General features: G+C 36.6%; 1 protein-coding gene across 2 annotated transcripts in view; it reads right to left on the minus strand.

Moving 5' to 3' along the window:
- LOC149534035 (Ubiquitin-associated (UBA) protein) overlaps positions 1–23,050 on the minus strand; it is a 174,185-nt gene that overhangs the window by 145,457 nt on the left and 5,678 nt on the right. For both annotated transcript variants that reach the window (XM_089803037.1, XM_089803038.1), the window contains exon 4: positions 5,695–5,761. In XM_089803037.1, coding sequence (XP_089659163.1) covers positions 5,695–5,761 — 67 coding nt within the window. The remainder of the gene's footprint in view (positions 1–5,694; positions 5,762–23,050) is intronic.

Genomic DNA, 23,050 nt, shown 5'->3' on the forward strand with positions numbered 1-23,050 from the left:
TTCCATAGATTCTACTCTGTACAGACAGATGGTTGGGTCCCTTATGTACTTGGTAAATACAAGACCTGATATTTGCTATGTTGTTAATGCCTCAAGTCAGTTTATGTGTGAGCCAAAGAAGATTCACCTAGTTGCAGTTAAACACATTATGAGATACTTACAAGGTACTCTTAATTTTGGGCTCAAATATGAGAAAGTTGATTTAGATTTGCATGGATTCACCGACTTAGATTGGGGTGGAAGTGTTAAAGATAGAAAAAGTACTTCAGGATGTTATTTCAGTGTAGAATCAACAATAACATCTTGGATATACAAAAAAGCAGTCTTCAGTAGCTCAAAGCTCCACAAAAGCCGAATACATTCCAGCAGCAATGGCCTCTCGAGAAGCAGTTTGGCTAAGGAAGTTACTTGTGGGATTATTTAGGCAAGCTATGAATCGTACGATTATTCATTGTGATAATTAGAGTTCTATCAAGCTTTCAGTGAATCCAGTTTTTCATGACAGGTCCAAGCATATTGAAATTCCTTACCATTATGTAGGAGATATGGTAGACAAAAATACTATAATATTAGAAAAAAATTGCACTACAGATCAGACAGCAGACATACTCACCAAACCTCTATCTAGAATGAAGATAGATCACTTCAGGAGAAGACTTGGTATGGTTGAATTGTAATCCATTTGTATTCTTGAAATTATTAATAAAATAATTTTATTTGTCAGGCTATTGACTGTTATGGGCTCCACCATCTGTATTCATTATTTCAGTGGTAACGATCTCTGAGATAATGAATACTTGTAAAAAGACATTATGAGAGATGACAATCCCTCAAATAATGTATTGAATAGTAGAGAACTACTATTAGATCTAGGTGAGTTCAAGATCGTTTGTGAAATAAGCATTTCTATGCCTATTTATCACAACTTGGATAAAGGAAGAATTCATTCTTCAATCTTTATGCTGTTTTCCAAGTAAATCTTAACTCAAGATCAAGTTGTGATATAGGATTACCAGTTCCTATGAGTCACAACCTCGATAAATGAAGAATTTGATCATTCTTCGTATTTTATCCTATGGGTATTGCATTATATGCAATACTGACATCACTAGTATAAGTGATGAGTCATATCACAAGATGGTTATATGACTAAGTATCTTGTGATGCAATTTTCTCAAGAAGATTCAGACAGATATAGAGTATCAATATATGCTTATTCATCGTAATTAATGATGCTAGATATGTTATCTCTCAATATGATTATCAAGTTAAGAGGGAGTGTTAAGTTTATGACTGTGATAATCAACTGGTATGAAAGTGCAAACCACACCTAATCTTCCTCCTCTTTAATATCATTTGAAGGCATTAAATATATAACAAACACCTCTTGTGATAGGCGGCGATTTTTGAGATAGTTTAATATTAATATTAACTTAACACATTGTTAGTTATTAATTATTGTTAACCATCCTTGCTAAGTCGCTGATTTCTGGGAGAGGGGTTTGAGCCGACTTAGGGAGGGTCATGTCCCTTTGAGGGACATGCCCTTTGGTCATGATATTAAAGGAGGGTGTTATTGTAGTTTGAGGACACACAAGAATTACAAGTCTGCTCCCCCAAGCAATATACCAATCTGAATTTATTGCAGAGATAAATAACATTTCAGTAAAGAATAAAAGTTGACAACTCCTCCATACTTCAGAATATTAAGAAGATCATTTTCAGCAACAAAGGATAACATAGAAGTCTGAATTATTTAGTGCAGAATTTGCATAAAATTTACATATATGTGTACATGCACACATAGACACACATATATAGATATATATGTAGATACTCGTGGTTGTAGATACTCCGCAAATATTTTTTTAATTGTAGTTTTTATCTTGCCACCAACATAACATTTACATCTTTTGGCAGCTCCTCTAAAATCGTAAAGCATTTGCTATGTTGTTCAACAGTTTAGAATAAAATTGAATAAGGATCATCTGCAAAACCATACGAGTTTACAGCTAGTTTCTTTTTCTACATTAGGAATACAAAGAAACGCAACCATGAGATTCATGTTTCCCTTGCAAAGCAGTTCACTATTAATGAGATCAAGGCACTCGGCCAACACTTCATCTTTATATTATTCAGTGACCCTTTTAACACAAACAAGGCAAGGACAACTTATGCAACCACAAGTTAGAAGAATTTAACCTTGTTTTGTTTGTGTTAAAAGAGCCACTGAATAACATAAAAGATGAACTGCTTTTCAGTGAACTCATCAATAGTGAACTTCTTTACAGGAGAAACATGAAACTCCCTTCTCCAATGGCAGTCAGCACTTGAAGGCATAAGCTTGGACATGTGGAGCAATGTGTCAATATTTTTTATATCATGGTTGTGCCAGTCAATATATCAAAGAAAGAAAAAGAAATTAACTCCAAATGTGCATCGATATGGAACAACTTGTGCTGTTACCCCATATGGTTTTGCAGTTGATCCTTATTCAGTCTTATCATTCTTATATGTTTAACAACATTGCACATGCTTTATTATTTTATTAACTGTCAAAAGTTATAAATGTTATGCTAGTATGAAGATAAACATCTTACAATTTTCAAAAATACTTGTTGAGTTTCTCAAAAGATTCATATATTCATCTAGGGAAGTGGGAGTTCTGCTGAAAATGCCCACAGTACCACCTCGTCACACCCTAGGAATACCCAGGGACAAACTCACACCACACCAGCACCAATACTGGACCTATATGGGAACCTGGATCAAATAAGGACTCGGTAACACAGGTATAGCTATTATAAATTTTCTATCTAAGAAACTAAGGAAATTGCAATGCTTGATTTCTAGCTACTCAAATAAATTAACATACCCATCTTAAATTGACCTATTTTATAACCTGGTTCATTCTTTCCATGCCATGGTGTACCTTCTTGTCTTATGAAAATACTCTCTTCCTGGTCAGGTTTTCGATAATTGAAGTTCCAAGACTAAATTTAAGCTTTTATTTTTACCTCAAGTAAAAATGCTTGGAATTATCCTATCAATAGGAAATAGAATAGTGGGGAAGAGTTGAGATGGCAGTAAGGCAATCTTGATCCTGCAGGTACAGATTTTGTTTTAAGAAACGATAGAGGAGACTTCGTACTTAAAGCTGCAGAATGGAATCATTTCTTGAAGGTGTGAAAGCTACAGATAGGGCTGGGTATAGAGATGTGGACGGTGAAGCTGACTCCCAAGTTGTTGTTGATGTACTTAATAAAGGAAATTGCCCAAATTGGTAGTAAAGAAATCAAATACTTAATTGGGTAAAGATTGTGCATTTTTATAGGTCGCAAAATGAAGTTGCACACAACGTGCCTTATAATGTGATTTACTGTTAGTTGACACTATAGAAATGTATGATCGGGTGCAGTTGAAAGCCCTGACTGAAAAGGATTGTCCTCCTTAATTATTGTTTTAAGAGGCATGACATATACAAGATAATTATAGTTGGGTATCAAAACCTCCCATTCTAATGATTTGTGAAGAGGATTGTGAATTTCAGATTTCTTGGGAATTTTATATCTTGATGCAACATGAGGACTTGGTATTGCTACGATTTGTGTGGGCACTTATTTGGAGATGGCTTGGTGTTCCTTCTAGTGCTTTTTTTCTTTTGTGTATTGGTTTCTCTCTGCAATGGTGGAGAGGGAATGCTCAAAATCCCATTGCACAATGGCCCAGTAATGGACCATCATTTGAAAGGGATTTTCAACTGTGAAGAAGAACATAATCTAAATTTATTGGAGGAGATTTAAAGGCAAGAGGGGCTAAAGGATAATGGCCAGCTGCACTCTAGGGCATTGAATTTTTCACATTTTGAGCTAAAGTTAGGGATGTTTGTGGTTAATGACAGCTTAAGGGCTTGTATAACAGTTTTGTTTGTTCTACAGAACATGAAGGAAAAGGAGATGGAAGAAATGAAGCAAATAGGTGTGTTGTTGTATGAATCAGGATAAGAAAAAGAATACTTTTGGCAACACTGCAGAAGTAATGTAAAAGAAATTGCAACAAGGTATCCATGAATTGCAGGTAAGATAATCACATATTGGAGGCATTTCGCCAGGACTTGCAAATGGCTTTTAGGCACATGGTAATTTCCTTTCACGATGGAAAACTAGAGATTACTACTGGCTATACTATGCCATTAATGCATGAAGGTACACTCACATGGAAATTGCAAAGAACAGAGGTGAATAAAGAAATTTGCTTTTCTGGAGTAATGTCTACAGCTGGGCAATTTGCACTGTTGGTAGAGATCACTTTGGTCTCCATGAATGGGAGTTCCAGATAAGTCTCTGGGGTTTAGAGAACATCACCCAGCACAAGAATGCAATGCGGATCTCTTCAATTTCTAGAAGGTTTTGTTCTAGTGTGTTGTTTTAAGGTTTTGCTTACACTCTGATCCCTCCCCCTATTTTTAGGTTTTCGTCTTCGACAGTTCATGCATTTTGGCTGTTATCTCCTTTTGGAATTGCTGTGATGTGCAAGGGATTTATGGTGCAGTGTATAGTTAGGTGGTTTATTCTTATCTTCTGCTGGCAAGAGGTATTGGCACTTTGTTAATCTGTTTATACTCATTTAGGTGGTTTTAGGTCATGTGATTGAAGCTTATATAGCTATTGTTCAGGTTATAAAGTCGGTGGATATTTTGATATGTTAGCATGTTTTCTTTCTTTCTGTTGTTGAAATAGGGCCTTGTATATTACATTAGCATATATTGGTTTTTCTTTCTAGTACTAGGTTGGGGCCTCACACATAGAACTCCATTAACATTGTTAGATATTTACAAAACAATGTTGAAATACAAATGCTTCCAACTGTGGGACGAAGAAATTAATAAGGTTCAAGAATCTTCATTAAATTAATTGTTCCCTTGGCAATCTTATTTAATGTGGAGCTTCCTGATCACACTTACACATAGTTACCAGGAAATGGAGGGGTACTAGTATAGGGATGGAGATGCCAACCAAATTTTGTTGTCCTTTCTTTCTGTTGTTGTGTTGGTGCCCCATAAATCATGTTAGCATATGTTGTCCCTTCTTGCTCTTGCTAGTTTGAAGCCCCATTTTTAACCCCATTACTATGGTTAAAACACAATGCTTAAAATGCCAATGCGTCCACTGGTGGTTCCCTTGAAGAAACTAATAAGTTAATTAATATCTATATCATTATTTGTTCTCTTGGAAATATTATATGATTTTGTGTTTTCTTATCAGTCCTACACATAATTAGCAACAGACGCAGGGGTATCAATACGGGAACAGAAAAGCAATGCCAATCAAATCAGTGTACTCGGGTAAATGAATGAGGAGATCGCTATAATATCTACAATGGAGGTTACTGGAAACTATGCTCTTACACTTCCTACTCAATCTTACTTTTTGCTTCAGAAAGTACACTGGACTCTGTTAGAATTTTCTAAATATAACCAGCACATTAAAGTGCATGTAAAACAGGCTGGACGTAGAGAGCTTTTATTTTAGACAATGCAAACTCCAATCGCTTCAAAAAACATGGCATTAAAAATTAGGACAGAAAATGACAAAAAGGCTAGACTTTTTGCTAACGAAAGACAGTGGTGTGTAGACACTCAAATGAGTATGTTTAATCAAGAAAAAATATTTGAGCACAAAAGAAAAATGTTACCTTTAAATACCACCAAGGCAATCAGTTCAAAGCATGTTGTGAATATGATTGAGAATAAAACAAACACCTGCAGTAAATTTACTCATGTCAGGGATGATATCTATAAAAATTAGCAAGAAAATTTAATGACAACTGACAATTAGAGGGTTCTTCAAATTTTACCTAGAGTGAATACATATGGGAAAGTATCTTGTATTTATATCCTGAAAAAATTGGATCTTTCAAAACTATAATAAGTATTTGGATAAACTTGATAAGGGACAGCACAATATCTGTGGTAACTGTTCAGGTAATTCTTTTAGAATGTTTCTAATATTAAGTAGCTTCTGTTTCTAATTCTCTTTCCTGCTGCGATTCTTTTGCAATCTATCTTTAGATAGTTGCTATTTATTGTAACATTGGTTTTGTATATATGAGCCTCTGGCTCTTTGTAAATAATATATGCAAAATATTCTGTTCATAATATTTTATGGTATCAAAGCAAGGTTAGAACTTTCTTGAAGAAAATTAAAATTTCTTTTCTAAAATTACCTGTGCAATTTTTTTCGAAATTGTTCCCTCTAGGAGAGAGACTGCAAAAAATAGAAAAGTTTTTTCGGGACAGTTCTTGTTCTTTGCCCTTTTTGTTTGCGGCTCTTTGGTCACGCATTTTGCTGCGCGACCTGTGTTCTAAGTTTCTTATGTTCGCACTTTGTGTATGACCTGTTCTTCTATGTTCGCGGCTTGCTTGTCTTCAAGCACGACCCGCATTCTCTTGACTCTGCAAGTGAATGGGCTCTCTTGGATTCGGTTGACCTTCACATCTCCAAAGGTGGCTATTCTCTGCAACTTTTGGGCTCCTGTTTGTAGATTCTCTCTTAACCAAAGCCATTTTGTTTTTTAAACCCTAATTTTTGGAATCCGAAAATTCTTTTGACAACATATTTGTGGTGGGTTTCTCAAGATCTTATCTAGGTCTTCATTAGAACTTTTTGGGTACCTCATTTTTTGTGCCTCAACTTTCAGGCCAGCGGATTTCAATTCTGGCTTCAAATTCTTTATGGGTTTTCTGTTTACTCTTCTGGGTACTTGTCAAATCTTTTTGGGTTAGTCTAAAATTTGCCTTGAAATCCATGCAAATGGCATCTTTGACCAACCTGATGCTGGAAAACAGTCAGCGGTTTAATGGCAGCAATTACAACACCTAGAAGCAACGAATGTTAACCATCTTCGAGTAACATCGTCTGGATGCGCGTGTTCTAGGCACAGAATCATGTCCTACCTCCGCTAGCACACCCAATGGGACCTCCGTTCAAACAAATCAAGATAAGTTTGATGATGGGAATCGAGAAGTTGTTATGCTTCTCAAGCTATCTATCATAGATGATCAATTACCTCAGATTCCCTCTGGCAAGTCGGCTACAGACATCTAGTAATATTTGAAGGAGCTACATGAAACATCCGACAAGAGTCACGCGTTCTTTCTAAAGAACCAGTTGTTCTCCATTATGATGGATGAACATATGTCCTTACAAGAGCATCTCACAAAGATGAAGGGCATTCGTGATCAGCTTGAAGCCATCGATCGGAAGATGGAGGAATAAGATATGGTAGTTATTACCCTGAAAAGTCGACCAATATCTTATGAGCATTTCATAGAGACTCTCAACATTACCTCAACTAATGTTGATCTGAAGTTCCCAGAGTTGTGCACCAAACTTCTACAACAGGATTGCTGGAAGTAGCAATTTGGTAGCCGTGCTTCCTCATCCTCGTCAAAACAAGCCTTTGTAGCTAAATTTCAGCCTTCTCAATCATCAAAACAAGGCAGTTCTCAGTAGAAGAGACTGTCATAAGTACAGTCACATGAAGAAAAATTGCCGTCAACGACTCACTTCTGAACAAAAGAAGCTAGGAGGGTCAAATCAACAGGCAAATGTTGCTAAACATTCTAAGAAAAAGAAGTCTGCTTACTATGCTTTTATGGCTAAAAGCCCTTCTAATTTAGGCCATTCGTCTGCTTGGTGTATCGACTCTGGTGCTTCACGTCATTTTTCTCATCGGCGTGACTAGTTTACAGACTTCTATCCCTACAGTGATTCAATTGTGTTTGGTGAAGGAGAGGAGTTCAAAATTATTGGCAGAGGAAATGTTCAGATACAATCTAGTGTGTGTCAGCTCATCTTTCTCAATGTATGCTACATTCTTGGTATGGCACTCAATCTTCTCTCTGTGAGTCAGATCATGAGAAATTCTCCTTAGTTGGGTGTGGTGTTCAATGCCCACAAATGTTCCATTACTGATCGAGACAATCGTCTTTCTGTTGCTACTAGTCTAGAGGATCATGGCCTATATCAGCTTACTAACACTAGTAATTCTCTTGAAATAGCTATGGCAGCTCGTGATTTATCTCTCAATACTTTGTGGCTTCAACGATATGGACATCTCAACATCCAGTATCTTTCATAGTTGTCCCGGAAAGAACTTGTTTCTGGCCTACCTCTAATTCAGACATAGCATCTTGGAGTATATGACGCTTGTCAAGTTGGCAAACAACATTGGACTCCCTTCAAAGATGGAGATTCTTGGTGTACATCTCAGGTACTTCAATTACTTCATGCTGATATTTGTAGTCCTATGAATACACCTTCAGTTACTAGTTGCAAATATTTTTTGCTTATTGTTGATGATTTTAGTAGAAAGATGTGGGTGTACTTTCTTAAACAAAAATCAGATTTTTTAGTACATTTCAGAACTTTAAGTTTTTAGTTAAAAACGAGTCTGGTTGCAATATCATTTCTCTTAGAACAGATAATGGAGGGGAATTTTGTTCTATTGCATTCTCCGATTTTTGTGTTGAACATGGCATCAAACGCCAGTTCACCACACCCTACACTCCTCAGTAAAATAGTGTTGTTGAGCATCGCAATCATAAAATTGTTAAGCTGGCTCGTTCTATGTTACAACACAGGAGTGTTCCTAATAAGTATTGGCAGAAGCAGTGTTTACTATTGTTTACCTTCTTAATCATTCCCCTACTCAGGCTGTCAAGAACAAAACTCTAGAAGAGTTATGGCCTGGTCATAAGCCCAAGCTAAGCCACCTGAAGATTTTTGGCTCTCTTGCATATGTTTGGATTTCTAATGCTAAAAGCTCCAAATTAATTCCAAGAGTCAGAGACTCAAGATGACAGGGTATAGTGAGAACCATAAGGCCTACAAATTGAAAGATATTGACACTGATCATCTTATCTTTAGTCGTGATGGTGTTTTTGATGAAACTCGAGGACCTTTTATGTCTTCTTTTGAACAGTATTCTGAGGAACAACCTCACAATGTTCCTCTTCCTTTAGCACTACCTAATGGGAGGGATGATGTAGATAATGCTCACCCTGGGGCACCTGATGCTAATCCTATTGAGGCCCCCGAACATGATCTTCTTCCTGCCCCTGTTGTTGCTCCTAAACCTCCTCCAACTCCTCTAGAGATTGGCTCTTCTACTCTCCGGCCCAAATGGTGGGTTAAAACTATTAGTGATCTCAAGGATGATGAGCTAATTGAAGGTAGAGTTTCTAGAAATAAGAGCAAACAACAACCTATGGTTAATTTTGCTCTTATGGCCAACATTCATAATGTTTATGAGCCCCAAACCTATTCCAAGGCTAAAGGTACCACTGAGTGGGAATAGGCTATGGCAGCTGAATTTTAGAGTCTTCAGAAAAATCACACTTGGGTCCTTTCTGATCTTCCTGCAGGGAAGAAGCTTATTAGCTGCAAATGGGTATACAAGGTAAAATACAAAGCTGATGGAACCTTAAACAAGTATAAGGCTCGTCTTGTTGCTCGAGGGTTCTCACAAAGGGAAGGTATTGACTATGAGGAGACTTTTGCTCCTACAGCTAAAATGAGTACCATACGGCTTGTTCTTGCCTTAGCAGCTCAATTTGGTTGGAAAGTTCATCAAATGGATGTTAAGAGTGCCTTTTTGAATAGTGACTTATAGGAAGAAGCCTACATGACGCAACCTTTTGGATTTAAGGTTGCTAGTCAAGAACACAAAGTCTGTAAACTTGTCAAAGTTCTCTATGGTCTAAAACAAGCCCCTCGGGCTTCGTACATGAAAATTGATAAATACTTAACCGATCATGGTTTTCAAAGAAGTCCATCGCATGAAATCTATATATCAAACATGTGGGTGATAATGTATTGTTTATAGTTGTCTGTGTGGATAATTTGATCATCATTGGAAGTTCAACACATTTGATCACTGAAATCAAACACGATTTGTGTTGCACCTTTGATATGACAGATTTGGGACTCTTGCACTATTGTCTCAGACTTGAGGTTTGGCAGACTGAGCACATTATCTTTCTTTCTCAGTCCAAGTATACCAGAAGTCTTGTGGACAAGTTCAGAATGCAAGATTGCAAACTTGCTCCCACTCCTGTGGAACTCGGGCTCAAATTATCAGCTCAGTTCGATTCACCTGTTGTGGATTAATCTTTGTTTAGACAACTAGTGGGCAGCCTCATTTATCTTACTGCCACCAGACCTGACATTAGTTTTGCGGTAAGCTACATATCCCGCTTTATGACAGCACCCAAGGCTGATCATTGAACAGCTGCAAAGCATGTCCTGTGCTATGTTAGTGGTACTCATGATTATGGTCTTCTATACACTCAAAGTTCTGATCCTACACTATGTGGCTACACAGATTCAGAGTGGGCCAGTTTTGTTGATGATCGTAAGTCTACCGCTGGATATGTGTTCAATTTCGGGTCTAGTGGTGTCACATGGACGAGTAAGAAATAGCAGGCAGTGGCTCTATCGTCCACCAAAGCAGAGTATCGAGAAGCAGTTAAAGCAGCTTGTGAGGCAGTTTGGCTTTAGCAGATGCTTGCAGATATGCATGTTCCTTGGTCAGGACCGACTCCTCTATTCTATGATAATCAAGGAGTGCTCAAACTGGCCAAGAATCTGGTCTTCCATGAACAAACCAAGCATGTCGAAACACATTGTCATTACATTAGTCAGCTGGTTGAAGACAAATCTATTCAGTTGATGTATGTTCCTATCTTAGAGCAGTCCGCTGACATCTTCACCAAGTCTCTCAGTTCTAATAAATTTGTAAAATTCAGGGAGGCTATTGGTGTTATTGACAGATTGAGCATTATGGGAGGGTATTAGAATGTTTCTAATATTAGGTAGATTCCATTTTTAATCCTCTTTCCTGATGCAATTCTTTTGCAGTCTATCTTTAGATAATTGCTATTTATTGTAACATTGGTTTTGTATATATAAGCCTCTGGCTCTTTGTAAATAATATGTACAAAATATTTTGTTCATAATATTTTTAATTCCAATATGCACAGCAAGTGCAATTTACTTCATCAGAATGTGTAACACAATTATTTTGATATTGCACAATCACACATACATTTATGTCATGCACTATTCTGAATAAAAGACATCTTTGAGGATAGCGAACACAGCTCCCTTAAAAGTTTAAAACCTTAAAAAAGCGGTTGCATGGATATCGTTAATGCCTGCAAAATGGTGTTTTTCTTTCAAGGGTACCTGGGACAAACAAGGCCAGTATCCAGCACCCAAACTGTACTGGTACAGGAATAGGGGGGCATAAAGGCATACACAGTAACCTAGGACTCAGTGTTTTTGGTATCATATCATATTCCATGCCTTGTGCTAATGTCCGACTCTTAGATGCATATGAAGGTGCAGTATTCAGTCATCGTGTATCATTATTAAATAGGCATCTTATATGTCTCACCATATTAGTTGATAGTTTACATTACCTGATCTTATATGTCACACCATATTAGTTGATAGTTTACATTACGTGATATTCTCCACATAATTCTTGTGATAGTCTACATTTATGTTGTGCCATTTTCAGATATAGAAGATGTTGATTATGAATCACACTACTCCCTAAATAGGATGCCCAAATTTTATTGTGTTATCTTGGTTGTAGCTACCACGTGTTGTTATGCTAAAGGTCCTTTATATTGTGTTGGTTTAAATACGAGTTTCTGCATATAAAATGCAACTTCCATGTCATAAAAGAGTTGCCTTAGAAAAAATAGGCAACCCAAGAAAGCTCAAGATAGGTGATACAAAACAGATTTTTTTACATGAATGTGTGAGTGCCGCATCATATCATCTTTGAATATTGTCATTTCCAACAGATAAACTATTCCGAAGGGCATGTTTCAGGGTAATATTAGTTATTTCCATCAAATAATTGGACCTTTTACCGAAAAAAATTTACTACTCGGTTCTTGTATTTATATTATTGTTTCCATCACAAACAGAAATTTAGAACTGGAATAAGTTCATTTAGACAACACATATTTGAATAGTGAGTTCCCAGGATAGGAGGGAAAGGGCCACTTTCCTCACTGAATATAAAGGTGAGAAAGCTGAAGCAGAAAATTAATGTGGTTTAAGAAAATCCTTTGCCAAGAACCTTGAATATTTCTTCTACAGGGCAGTCAACGTTGATTGCTTTTGTTTGGCAAGAGGAGCCATTTTGTATGCTCTTAATATCAATTTTTAACAATCTTCTATCTTGCATTTTCTGTTAAGAAGAGCAATTGATAGCTTCCAACATTTTTATCACCATATTGCATTATCTAGCTAAGCTTGTTCATACAGTTGTTTAGGGCCTCAATCCTGCAAAGGACAATTTCTTTGTATAGTTCATGGACTCCTTTCTCCTATATAGTTTTTGTCATGTCTTTCAAGACCATAAAAGTTTCCAAGTCAACATTTGTAGGGCCATTAACTCCTTTATCCTCTAGAATTTCTTGTAAAGTTTTTCAAGACCATATTAACTTCCACAAAAGCAATTGTATCAGTTGTAGATTTCTTTACCCTTTTAGCTTCTATCAGGATTTTCTAGACCATAGCAACTTCTAAGAAGCATTTAAAGTAGCCTGGTCAAAAGTTGTTGTGGGATGAGAAAAGGTATGGGATATTGCTAAGCACAGTATTACAATAATAGATAAATGTCTATTATTAGTTAATGGTAAATAGAATGTTTCTATTCTTTACGATCATTTCTTAAGGAAACATCATTCCATTCTTTTGTATATAATGACCTCTCGGTCTCTGTTAATATCAAGCAAATATTTTCCAATTACTTTGTAATATGGTATCAGAGCCAATACTTCAAATTTTTTCAAAAAAATTATAATTTCTTTCAAAATTATCTACTCTAAATTTTCTAAATTATTACCGAGTTTTTTTCTCTACAACCCGCCAAGGGTTTTCTGCCTTGAAAAATTATTTTCTAAATGTCGTTTAAGGTTTCTTTTTTTGAAGACCTGAAAATCGCAAGCAAGAGAAAAATCGTGATTTTGGGCATGACTACAAATCACGGCTCCAAATCACGTCCGTTTTGGTTGCCTCTTGTCTGCAAACTTGGGTTTCTCTCTTCCGTTCTGTCATTGATGGTCTTTTCCAGCAAAATCGTGATTTAAATCTCGTGGTTTTTGTGTGCATAATTCGTGTTTTTTCATTAGACGGCTCTGCCCTTGTTAAAACTCCCATGACTGCACATTCCGCCATTGTTTGGAGTCAATACAATAATCTTCCATGCCACATCTACCTGTAGCAGCAATCTATGACGAAAATCGGCAATTTTTTTCCAACAATTAACCATTTTTTCTGAATTTTTCTTCTTCCATTGTTGCCGACTAGGGTTTTCTTCGAAACCCTAATTTTTGGGCTTGAAAAATTATTTTGATTTCAGATTCTTGATGGGTTTTTCGAGAACTCAAATGGGTTGTCGTCAAATTTTTTTAGGTGCCTCGATTTTTGAACCAGCGGATGCAGAAACTGACAACATATTCTTTATGGGTTTTACGAGCTCTCTTCTAGGTCACCCTTCAAACTTTCTGGGTCTCTACTTTTTTAGGGTTGCATGTGCTTGCATGTTTGTTGCATGTGCTTGCATGTTTGTTGCATGTACTTGCATGTTGTTTGCATGTGTTGCTTTACCATGCAAAGTCTTGTGTTTTGCCTCCCTTAAAACTTCTAGTGGGTTTTCATAATTTTTTCCTTGAAAAAAACAAAAAAAATTCCAATGGGTTTTCATATTTTTTTCCCTAATTTTTTTAAGAGGTTTCTATAAATTTTTCCATAAAAATTTCTGATTCTGTAATTCACAAAGTTGTGTGGGATTCCTTTGTGGGTTTGTAATTTTTTCCTCAAAAATTATCTGTTGGGTTTTACTATTTTTCCTAACAAACGAAGCTTTGTATTGTCAGGTTTTGATTGTTTTTTCACCTCAAAAATCATGTTGGGTTTTGATTGATTTTTCACCTCAAAAGTCATGTTGGGTTTTGATTGATTTTTCACCTCAAAAATCATGTCAAGTTTTGATGGATTTTTCACCCTAAAAATCCACAAGTTTGGTCACATGAAGGTTGAATGTCAGAAGTGCTTGGCTGCCATATCTAAGCAATCTCGTTTGCAGCCCACAACGAACAGTGCGGAGGCCCTTGAGCAATCTATTGTAAATATTAGAATGTTTCTAATATTTAGTTAGTTATTGTTATCTGTTAGCTTTTTTAGCTTTCTTTCAGCTAGAATAGAATGTTTCTATTCTTTACAATTGTTTCTTAAGGAAAAAACATTCCATTCTTTTCTATATAATGACCTCTCGGTCTCTGTAAATATCAAGCAAATATTTTCCAATTATTTTGTAATACATAGGAGGGGTGTCAAGTATCCTTTTTTGAAGAGGGCAGTGTTCCAAGGAAACCATTCAGGGAGAAAAGATCAGATGAAAAGTGGAGACTGTATGTAGGTTAAGCGTAAAACATTTGTCTGTAGAAATGAGTTTAAGTGGATTAACTATAAATCTGTTCAAGATATGGGCCAAGGAGGTAGGGATCCTACCATTTCAAGACGATCTCAACAATATTTTGGAGCAAGTTGCAATCTAGACTAAACCGGTGGACGAGGTCTAATCTTTGTGTCCTCTATAATGGCGAAATTCTTATTTTCCTTTGATGGGAAACTACATTGCAGATCCAGATGAAGTTGAAGTCCATGAAGAATAGATTGTCCACATAGCTTTTCATGGCCTTGCAAGCCTTCTTGGAAGGTTAACTTCTACAAACACTTCAGTTCTTTTTATACAAAAACACTTCAACCCTGTACATCAAATCAACAACAGTACTTAATATATTTATATCCCATCCATACAGCTATTAATGGCCTTACAAGCTTTCTTCTAAAAGTTAACTTGTACCAACTCTTCATTTATTTCTCTACCAACATTAGATCAGCAACAATAATAACCTCATTAGGGAGCCAACATCAGGAGTTTCCAAAGTTTGAAGGATGCCCTTTGTTCTACACTAGTACTTGCCATCTTGTAATGTCCCCATTTTAGCTCACCATGGTTGGCGGTTCATATTGGCCTATCAGTGGCCCTCATAGGCTAAATCAGTTGGTTAGAGGGTCTTAGTTGACAGAGCCAGAGGCCAATTCTTATTCAGGGTGCGTGAGTGCTCAGGATTGTTCCTCATGTTAATGTTTTGAACTGGAATAAAACAACGCAATATGCAGGAATACAATAACAGAAGACACAACAGATTATCCTGGGAAAACCCTCCTACTTGAGGGAAAACCCCAGCCCCACCAAAGATGATACTTAAATTCAGATTTCAAATCAAATACAAGAGAACTCCTTCATTATCATTGACATATACTCACAGTCAATCAAGAAGCCTTACTACAAAAGCCTCAGAGTCTCTCAATAACAAAGCCGCTTACAAAACATGTGAATCGCATCCACAATAACTGACCATCCAATGATTGTGCATATATGCTGCAATAAACAAAGTATATATATCTGCAACAATCGACCAGAATGTGAATATAATGTGAAGCTGCTCAGAGCTGACTCGCAATCATGCAGCTCCTGAAAAAGCATCCACTCAAGCACTCAGCTCCCGATGACCAACCAGCTAGAAAGCTAACTCGGAATAAACTCCAAAAATCTGACAATCTCTGTGACCAAGCTGGTGAAAGTCCACGTGCAATATATCTGTAAGCAGTGCTTCATCTGCCATCATACCAACCGCCTTTCTCTTGCCATGCCCGAGCAATGATAAGGCATCTTGGGAGAGGCAACAACAGTGACACCGAAACTCACCCGTTATAGACAGTGGCAAATATAAATGAAGACACACATTACCTTCTCAAATCACAACCTGCACAAAAACGTGGGCATGAAATAAAACAGCTACAGCTGGAACATTCAATGACAACTATAGCTGGCTACTTTACAATGCACAGGTGAACCAGAATGCCATATCATCTATGTCAGTACCAAGACAGCACATACAAGGCGCTGTGTAATGCGCTGCGCTACAGAGAGATAAGGAAGCCCGAATAAATAACTCTCTCATGGCTGAAAAGAATTGCAACACTTCATTCAGATCAGTGTAGCACACTCAAAATTAGAAGCAAGTGTCTAATTCAAAAAATCCAAGGTTTCTATCTATGACAAGATTGTAGTCAGATTCTATTTTCAGCAGGGCTTTGCAGCATCTGGATCAGGCAGAGAATTTCTAAATTCTGAGTTGATCACTTGAAGGAATTAATAATCTAATAATTTGATTTATAATTATTAATTAAGTTGGAACTTAATATAAAGTAATGCCCAGTGCATTAAATGGTTATTTAATAAATTTTGATTTTATTATTTAAGTTATGGAGGGAAATACAATTAAATATTATATTTAAAATATATCAAAAGAAAGTGTAACAAAAGCTAAGTATTTTATAAGTCATGAGAAGTGTATTAAGGAAGCCATGATGAATTTCTTCTTGTGAATTATAAAAAGCCAATAGAAGAGAAAATCGGACCATTCTACACATCTGTATTTATTAAATTTTGTGAAGAGAAATAGTGACAATGGTTTCGGAAGTTTAAGTTTGGAAAATTGTAAAATCTTCAGAGTTTTACAAGCATTTGAGGTGTTGAAAGACACTGATTTTTGCTAATTGGGTGACTCGTGCAAAGTTATCATGTGTACCTAGTTGTTCAAAGAATTTCATTTTTATGGCAGCAACTTAAAAGTTTGATAGCATTAATTTACAATCAGTTGGTTACAGATATTAGAAGGACAATAAATGACGCAGATTGCAGTGCATTGTAGCAGTGTTTGAAAGCATTAAAGGAAGCTGCAGAGCTTTCAGCAACTATGTGAGCTGCCAAAGGGTGATGTTAGAGCTGGAAGAGGCACGTTTGCAGTTTGCGCTACATTGATTCATCATAATTTGATGCCAAGGATTCCAAATAGCTTATAGATTTCACCTGTGATCCATTAGAGCCTATAATTACAAGCTGCAATTCAAATAAATCTATTCCACAAGGCATTAGTTGTTTATTTTATTTAAATCTTTTCATAAATTGAATAAAGAGGATTTCCCGTGAATAGTGTTACAAGACTGGGACTCAGAAAGCTGATTTTTGACTTGGACTCCACGTCTAGACTCGGTAAATTGAAAAATGCACAAAATTCAATTTTTTGAAGGATTTAAAACTTTTTTCATGCATCTTTAAATAAATTAACGTTAAAGACATAATAAGTGAGATAAATAAAACTTACTTTGCACACATACACAAGTTTACATTGATCACATAAGTATACATGTGAATTTTTGAAGGAAATAAGTTAAACCAAAAGTAGATAACACATAAGAAATATAAATAGCATCACTATCAAATGCCTACACTATTCATAGAATATGAAATCAATGGAATCGAAAGCTCAAAACATATATCAAAACAAAAGCTACAGCTTTGAAGACAAATGCTCAAAGTAGCCTATATCAGTGACTAGTAGACTCCACAACATTCCTACGTGTACACCTAGGATAGGTCTTGGAAGATTCCGCAACGATGATCTCTACTTATGTTTGAGGCTCAGTTTCAGTGACATCCACATTCTCATCATCATCATCCTAAGATTCTTCACTCTCAGTTTTGAGGTCCTCTAATGGGTCTCCTCACACTCTAGCCTCCTCCTTTGACAATTTATTTGTTGGCATGTTCTCTTAAACCCCATAATTTTTCTCTAATCCTATTTTCCTCTCTTCCTTATGTTTGCAAATGAAAGAATGTCGTTTTTTTGTGTTTGAGGAAAGCTACAAAACCAAAAGAGTTTAGCAAGATGGATTAATGTGTTTCTTTTCACTTTGTCTTGTTCTTGTTGTTAGAGCTGTGAGCTCCAGACTTAGCAAGTCAACTAAGTTTAGCTAACTCAGTAAGTCAACTCAAGCTCAGTCTAGCTTAGTCGAGTTCGAGGTCAGCATCAAATTGACCCGAATTTACGGTTTCCCCTCAAGACTTGCAGAGTCCTAAAACTATGATGTAAAGTATAACGACGAAATGCCTGAGTATTTTGGTTGATTTTCAAAATAACATAATTGCCAAGTATTTGACAAAATGCCATGTTGAATAATAAGCAAATTTGAGTGGTATGAAAATCAAACATTGGCGACGTTGGTATGAAAATCTTGAACTCTAAAAAAATTGGACGATTCTTGTATTTGTCTTGCTATAATGGGGCCCTAGGGCTTTAGAACTAATGTCGCCCTTTGAAAAATATTCTAAGAATTGAAAAACCCCTCGTAACCCAATTAGAATCCTTGAAGTTTATTAACTTAAACGATGGGTATTAAGTCGTCATGTGGGGGGAGCAATAATGATCCTAATGTTATAACTCAATGTTTATACCACGTGGTCGCATCTAGCCTTTATAATTTTCCTAAGTTATGTGGCTGACATGCTCTTTTATTTCATTAAGTGGGTCCGCGAAAGACAACAATCATCGTAATTTCAGATGTCTAACAAACAGGTTTCTTGAAAATGTGAGGTGCATATACATAGAATAATTGGACTCAGTCTCCTTTTTGGATCACTTAAACAAAGGAGGAGAATCAACGGTTCTCGTGTGTTCAGATATCTGACACTTTATCTCCCAAAAACATGGGATGATTCCACGTGTCTCAGGCGTTGTGTGACGAACGGGTTAGGCCCAATTCCTGTTTCTTCCAGTCCACTGGTTTGTGGCTCTGACACAATATACAATATTTTTCCAATTGGAATAATCGACGATGATAAAAGTCCCTTGTCAACGGGGCCGATTTACATTGAAGAATCGTGTGTTACACAGAATCAATGGCTATCGTGCTTTCGAATCTCTTACGAAACTTTTGAAAAACACGAGATTTGGATGCACGGATGGTGGTCCTCGTCAAGAATGTTTAAGTGCGACCTGCGATTGTCAAAGAGCCCTGTTTGTTTATCACACCACGTTGTGCTTACAAGGATTTATGTCAGTGGAGCCAGAGTACTATTCATAAAAAGGGGGCCGCAGATAGAATCAGTGGCTCTCGTATTTTCAGAGCTTTGACAATTTGTTTCCCAAAAACATGAGATCCTATTGCGTGTCTAATGGATGAGTTTTGAGCAGTGATTAAAGGACAATCAACTAATGATCCATATTTTACATGTGACAAAAACCAACACAAATCTTTTACATGGGAAGCAAAGTTGCTTGAAGGATAATGCAATTATAACAAAGCCATTGATCGAGCCTTAGGGGAGGATCAACGGCCCTTGTGTTTTCGTGATTTTGACAGAACTCCTTCCAAAAATGCAAGATGATGCCATGTGGTTTCTCAATGTTATAACTCAATGTTTATACCATGTGATCGTGTCTAGCCTTTATAATTTTCCTAAGTTATGTAGCTGACATGTGCTTTTATTTCATTAATTTCAGATGTCTGAGAAACAAGTTTCCGAAAAATGTGAGATGCATACGCATAGCATAATTGGACCCAGTCTCCTTTTTGGATCACTTAAATGAAGGACGAGAACAACAATTCTCGTGTTTTTAGATATCTGACACTTTATCTCTCGAAAACACAGGATGATTCCACATGTCTCAGGCTTTGTGTGACGAACAGGTTAGGCCTAATTTTTGTTTCTTCCATTCTATTGGTTCATGGCTCTAACACAATATACAAGATTTTGCCAATTGGAATAATCGACGATGATAAAAGTCCCTTGTCAATGGGGCCGATTTACATTGAAGAATCGTGTGTTCCACAGAATCAATGGCTATTGTGCTTTCGGATCTATTACAGAACTTCTGAAAAACACGAGATTTGGACGCATGGATGTTGGTCCTCGTCAAGAATGTTTCAGTGCGACCTGCGATTGTTAGAGGGCCCTATTTGTTTATCGCATCACATTGTGCTTACAAGGATTTATGTCAGTGAAGCCAAAGTACTATTCATAAAAAGGGGGTTGTAGATAGAATCAATGGCTCTCGTATTTTCGGAGCTTTGACAATTTGTTTCCCAAAAACACAAGATCCTATTGCGTGTCTAATGGATGAGTTTTGAGCGGTGATTAAAGGACAATCAACTAATGGTCCATAATTTACATGTGACAAAAATCAACACAAATCTTTTAAATGAGAAGCAAAGTTGCTTGAAGGATAATTTAATTACAACAAAGTCATTGATCGAGCCTTGGGGGAGGATCAACGGCCCTCATGTTTTCGTGACTTTGATAAATGTAATGGCCCTCCTCAAATCTGCTCTCAAAAAAATGCTGATGAAAGCTCAAGGAATTTCATCAAACAATTCACATGCAAGGGATGTATGACTGATATAGTATTTCAGCAAGCTTCAGATGACTTTTTCTTCAATTTGCATCAATGAGAATCTTGTGCTAGAAGACTACAATGGACTACACAATGACCTAACATGAGTGTGCTACTAATTTTGACAATATTCAATGCATATATATGATCTAAGCATGAGAAATGAACACCTACAGCCAACTGAATTTTTACAAACAGTTGGTATGCAAACTAACTAGCTGATAAATAATGATATTAAATTGCTTAAATGACACCAGCAACTATTATCTTCTTAATTGCAATGAAAATTACAATGCTCATGAAATATGGCCAAGACTTTGGCATTTACATGGATTACAAAATGATAACGCTAGTATAATGCACACTTACAGCTGAAAGCTTATAACACCTTAAAAAGCAATACGAACAAAAGAACCTGGTTGTAAATGGCTGTAATAATTTCCTTCAATGCTGCCCCTTTTGCTTTGCTTTTTTCGAACTACTTTTTCGGCCTGCTTTTTCAATTCTGCTTTTTCAGGCTGCTTTTTCGTACCCGCTTTTTCAACCTGCTTTTTCGGTTCCGCTTTTTCAGACTGCTTTTTCGTATCTACTTTTTCAGATTGCTACTATGTTGAATCTCAAGACCATATCTTTCAATGGCGTCAAGATTTCCAGTTTGAAGGGATTTCGTCCTTCAAACTATTGAGACATAATCTCCAGAAAATTTTCCAATTTCTTTGATATTTTCCAAGCATACTTAAAAGAAGCTCTTCCATTTCTTTTATAGTGTTCTCACAAGGGCTCCATCCTTCGTTTTCTCAATGTGGGATAAAACATAACTCCCTTTATGTAACTTATGTCTCCAATGTGTTATAAAATAAAGGGGACTCTTTTAATTTAAATATTTCCCACAAACTATAGTCTATGCATTAATAAAGTTAAATATTTAAATTTAACTTTATAAAATAGCTTTATCAATGCATAACAAATCTTATCAGTGATAAACAAGTCTTCTTGTCGATTTTAAACAATTACCATTGACATATCGTTGCCACTGGATGTCCACCCATGCCCAAGATGACTTACTATAAATAGTAAGTATGCCCAAAGTTGCCTCAAAACCCCTCAGAAAAACCTGCAACTGAAACTATCTAGGCTAAATGGTCTCTAAGTCCAATTAATGTCTTGGTTAGTCTACGGGACCGTGGGGAAATAGGCTAACGACAACATCATGCTATGAATGATAAAAAGGGGACATTACAATAAAAATCCTTCCGAAAATGCGAGCTCCTCCCAACAAAGGTTGAAATGTCAACGCCTACTTATGCGGTGTCGTTTTTCTCTCTAATTGGCGAATGGGATGGGCCCACTTGCTCACGAAGATTTTTCAACGAAGGTCAAGAGTATTCTGAGTTGTCGATGTTGGGTAGATGTTGATGGACAATGGACATTTGAAATTAAAGAAAAAGCACATAGAGGTGACTGTTCCATTAATGTGTGAATTACTCCACACACTTCGCAGTCTTAGAGTTGTACTAAAGAGTTTTGAAACCGATTCTCATAGATTTGTTTTATCTTGCAACTTTATGTGATCATTGTGGAGATGGAAATTCACAGAGTCGACAATTTTGGAGAATTGAGGCAAATTTGCAGTAGAGAACTCCAAGTAAGTTTGTGCCTTGATTTTGAAAATTAAACTTGTGTTTCTTCTTGTAAGATTGTTAGTAGGGTTCTCTCATGGTAATTTTCACTGTCGCTTTTAAACAATCTTGAAACCCGAATAATGCTTGCGAATTATATCAAAACCCTAGTGATTTTATAACTAAAGAATTGTGTTGAAATAACTCCCAAGGCCCACTTTGGTAAATCTAATTACTTCGAGAGACACCTTCAAGATGATTTCCTCAACCAATTACCTAGGTCGAAGGAGAAGAAAGAAGCCCTAGACAATTGGAAAAACCTAGGAGTGGAGGTATGCACTGGCCTAAACGATAAATATGGCTTAGTTAGAGATGTACATATGCCTAGGTCAGGGTTAGAGATTTTCAATCAGTGGTATGGACAGAAAAATATGGGGAGCCCTTTGTATAATGTTTGGCAGTATGATCTTGGTAAATTGGTGATTTTCCAGTGTACTAATGGATGTGGATTTATTGCTTCGCTTGGTTAACAGATATGATCCAATCACCCAAGAGATCAGGGATTTGCACAGGGATGTCGTGGTAGAAATAAATGCAGAATCAATCAGAAAAGCTTTTGATCTCCATTTGGCCCTAGATGTCATTGATGACATTGATTTTGCAAAATTTGAGAAGGCATATTTTAACACTAATGTTGATGTCTTGAGGAGAGTCACAAATTCCTTTTTGAGGATTGTAGAGGGAGTTCAACTCACAATTGAGGTTTTAGGGATTGGGGTGAGTAATGTTGAGAATTTTAATGACACTATGAGGGACACCCACACAACTTTATATCAACTATTAAAGTTACTGAACAAAAGAAAATTTGTCAGAGCCACCCTTTGGATGTGCTTTAGAATTCAAACAGGTGGTTTTGTGACTATATATGATTGTGCTCCTTATCTGGAGCAGAAGATCAATGAAGGCTTGACAGCTCTACACAAGGGAGAGGCACCAGAATTTCCCTTGTACTCCTTGCTCATGCACCTAATTTTGTATC

This window comes from Cupressus sempervirens, chromosome 10 (genome assembly GCF_028749045.1).
Source record: "Cupressus sempervirens isolate cs-2001-9-10 chromosome 10, ASM2874904v1, whole genome shotgun sequence".
Taxonomy (NCBI): domain Eukaryota; kingdom Viridiplantae; phylum Streptophyta; class Pinopsida; order Cupressales; family Cupressaceae; genus Cupressus; species Cupressus sempervirens.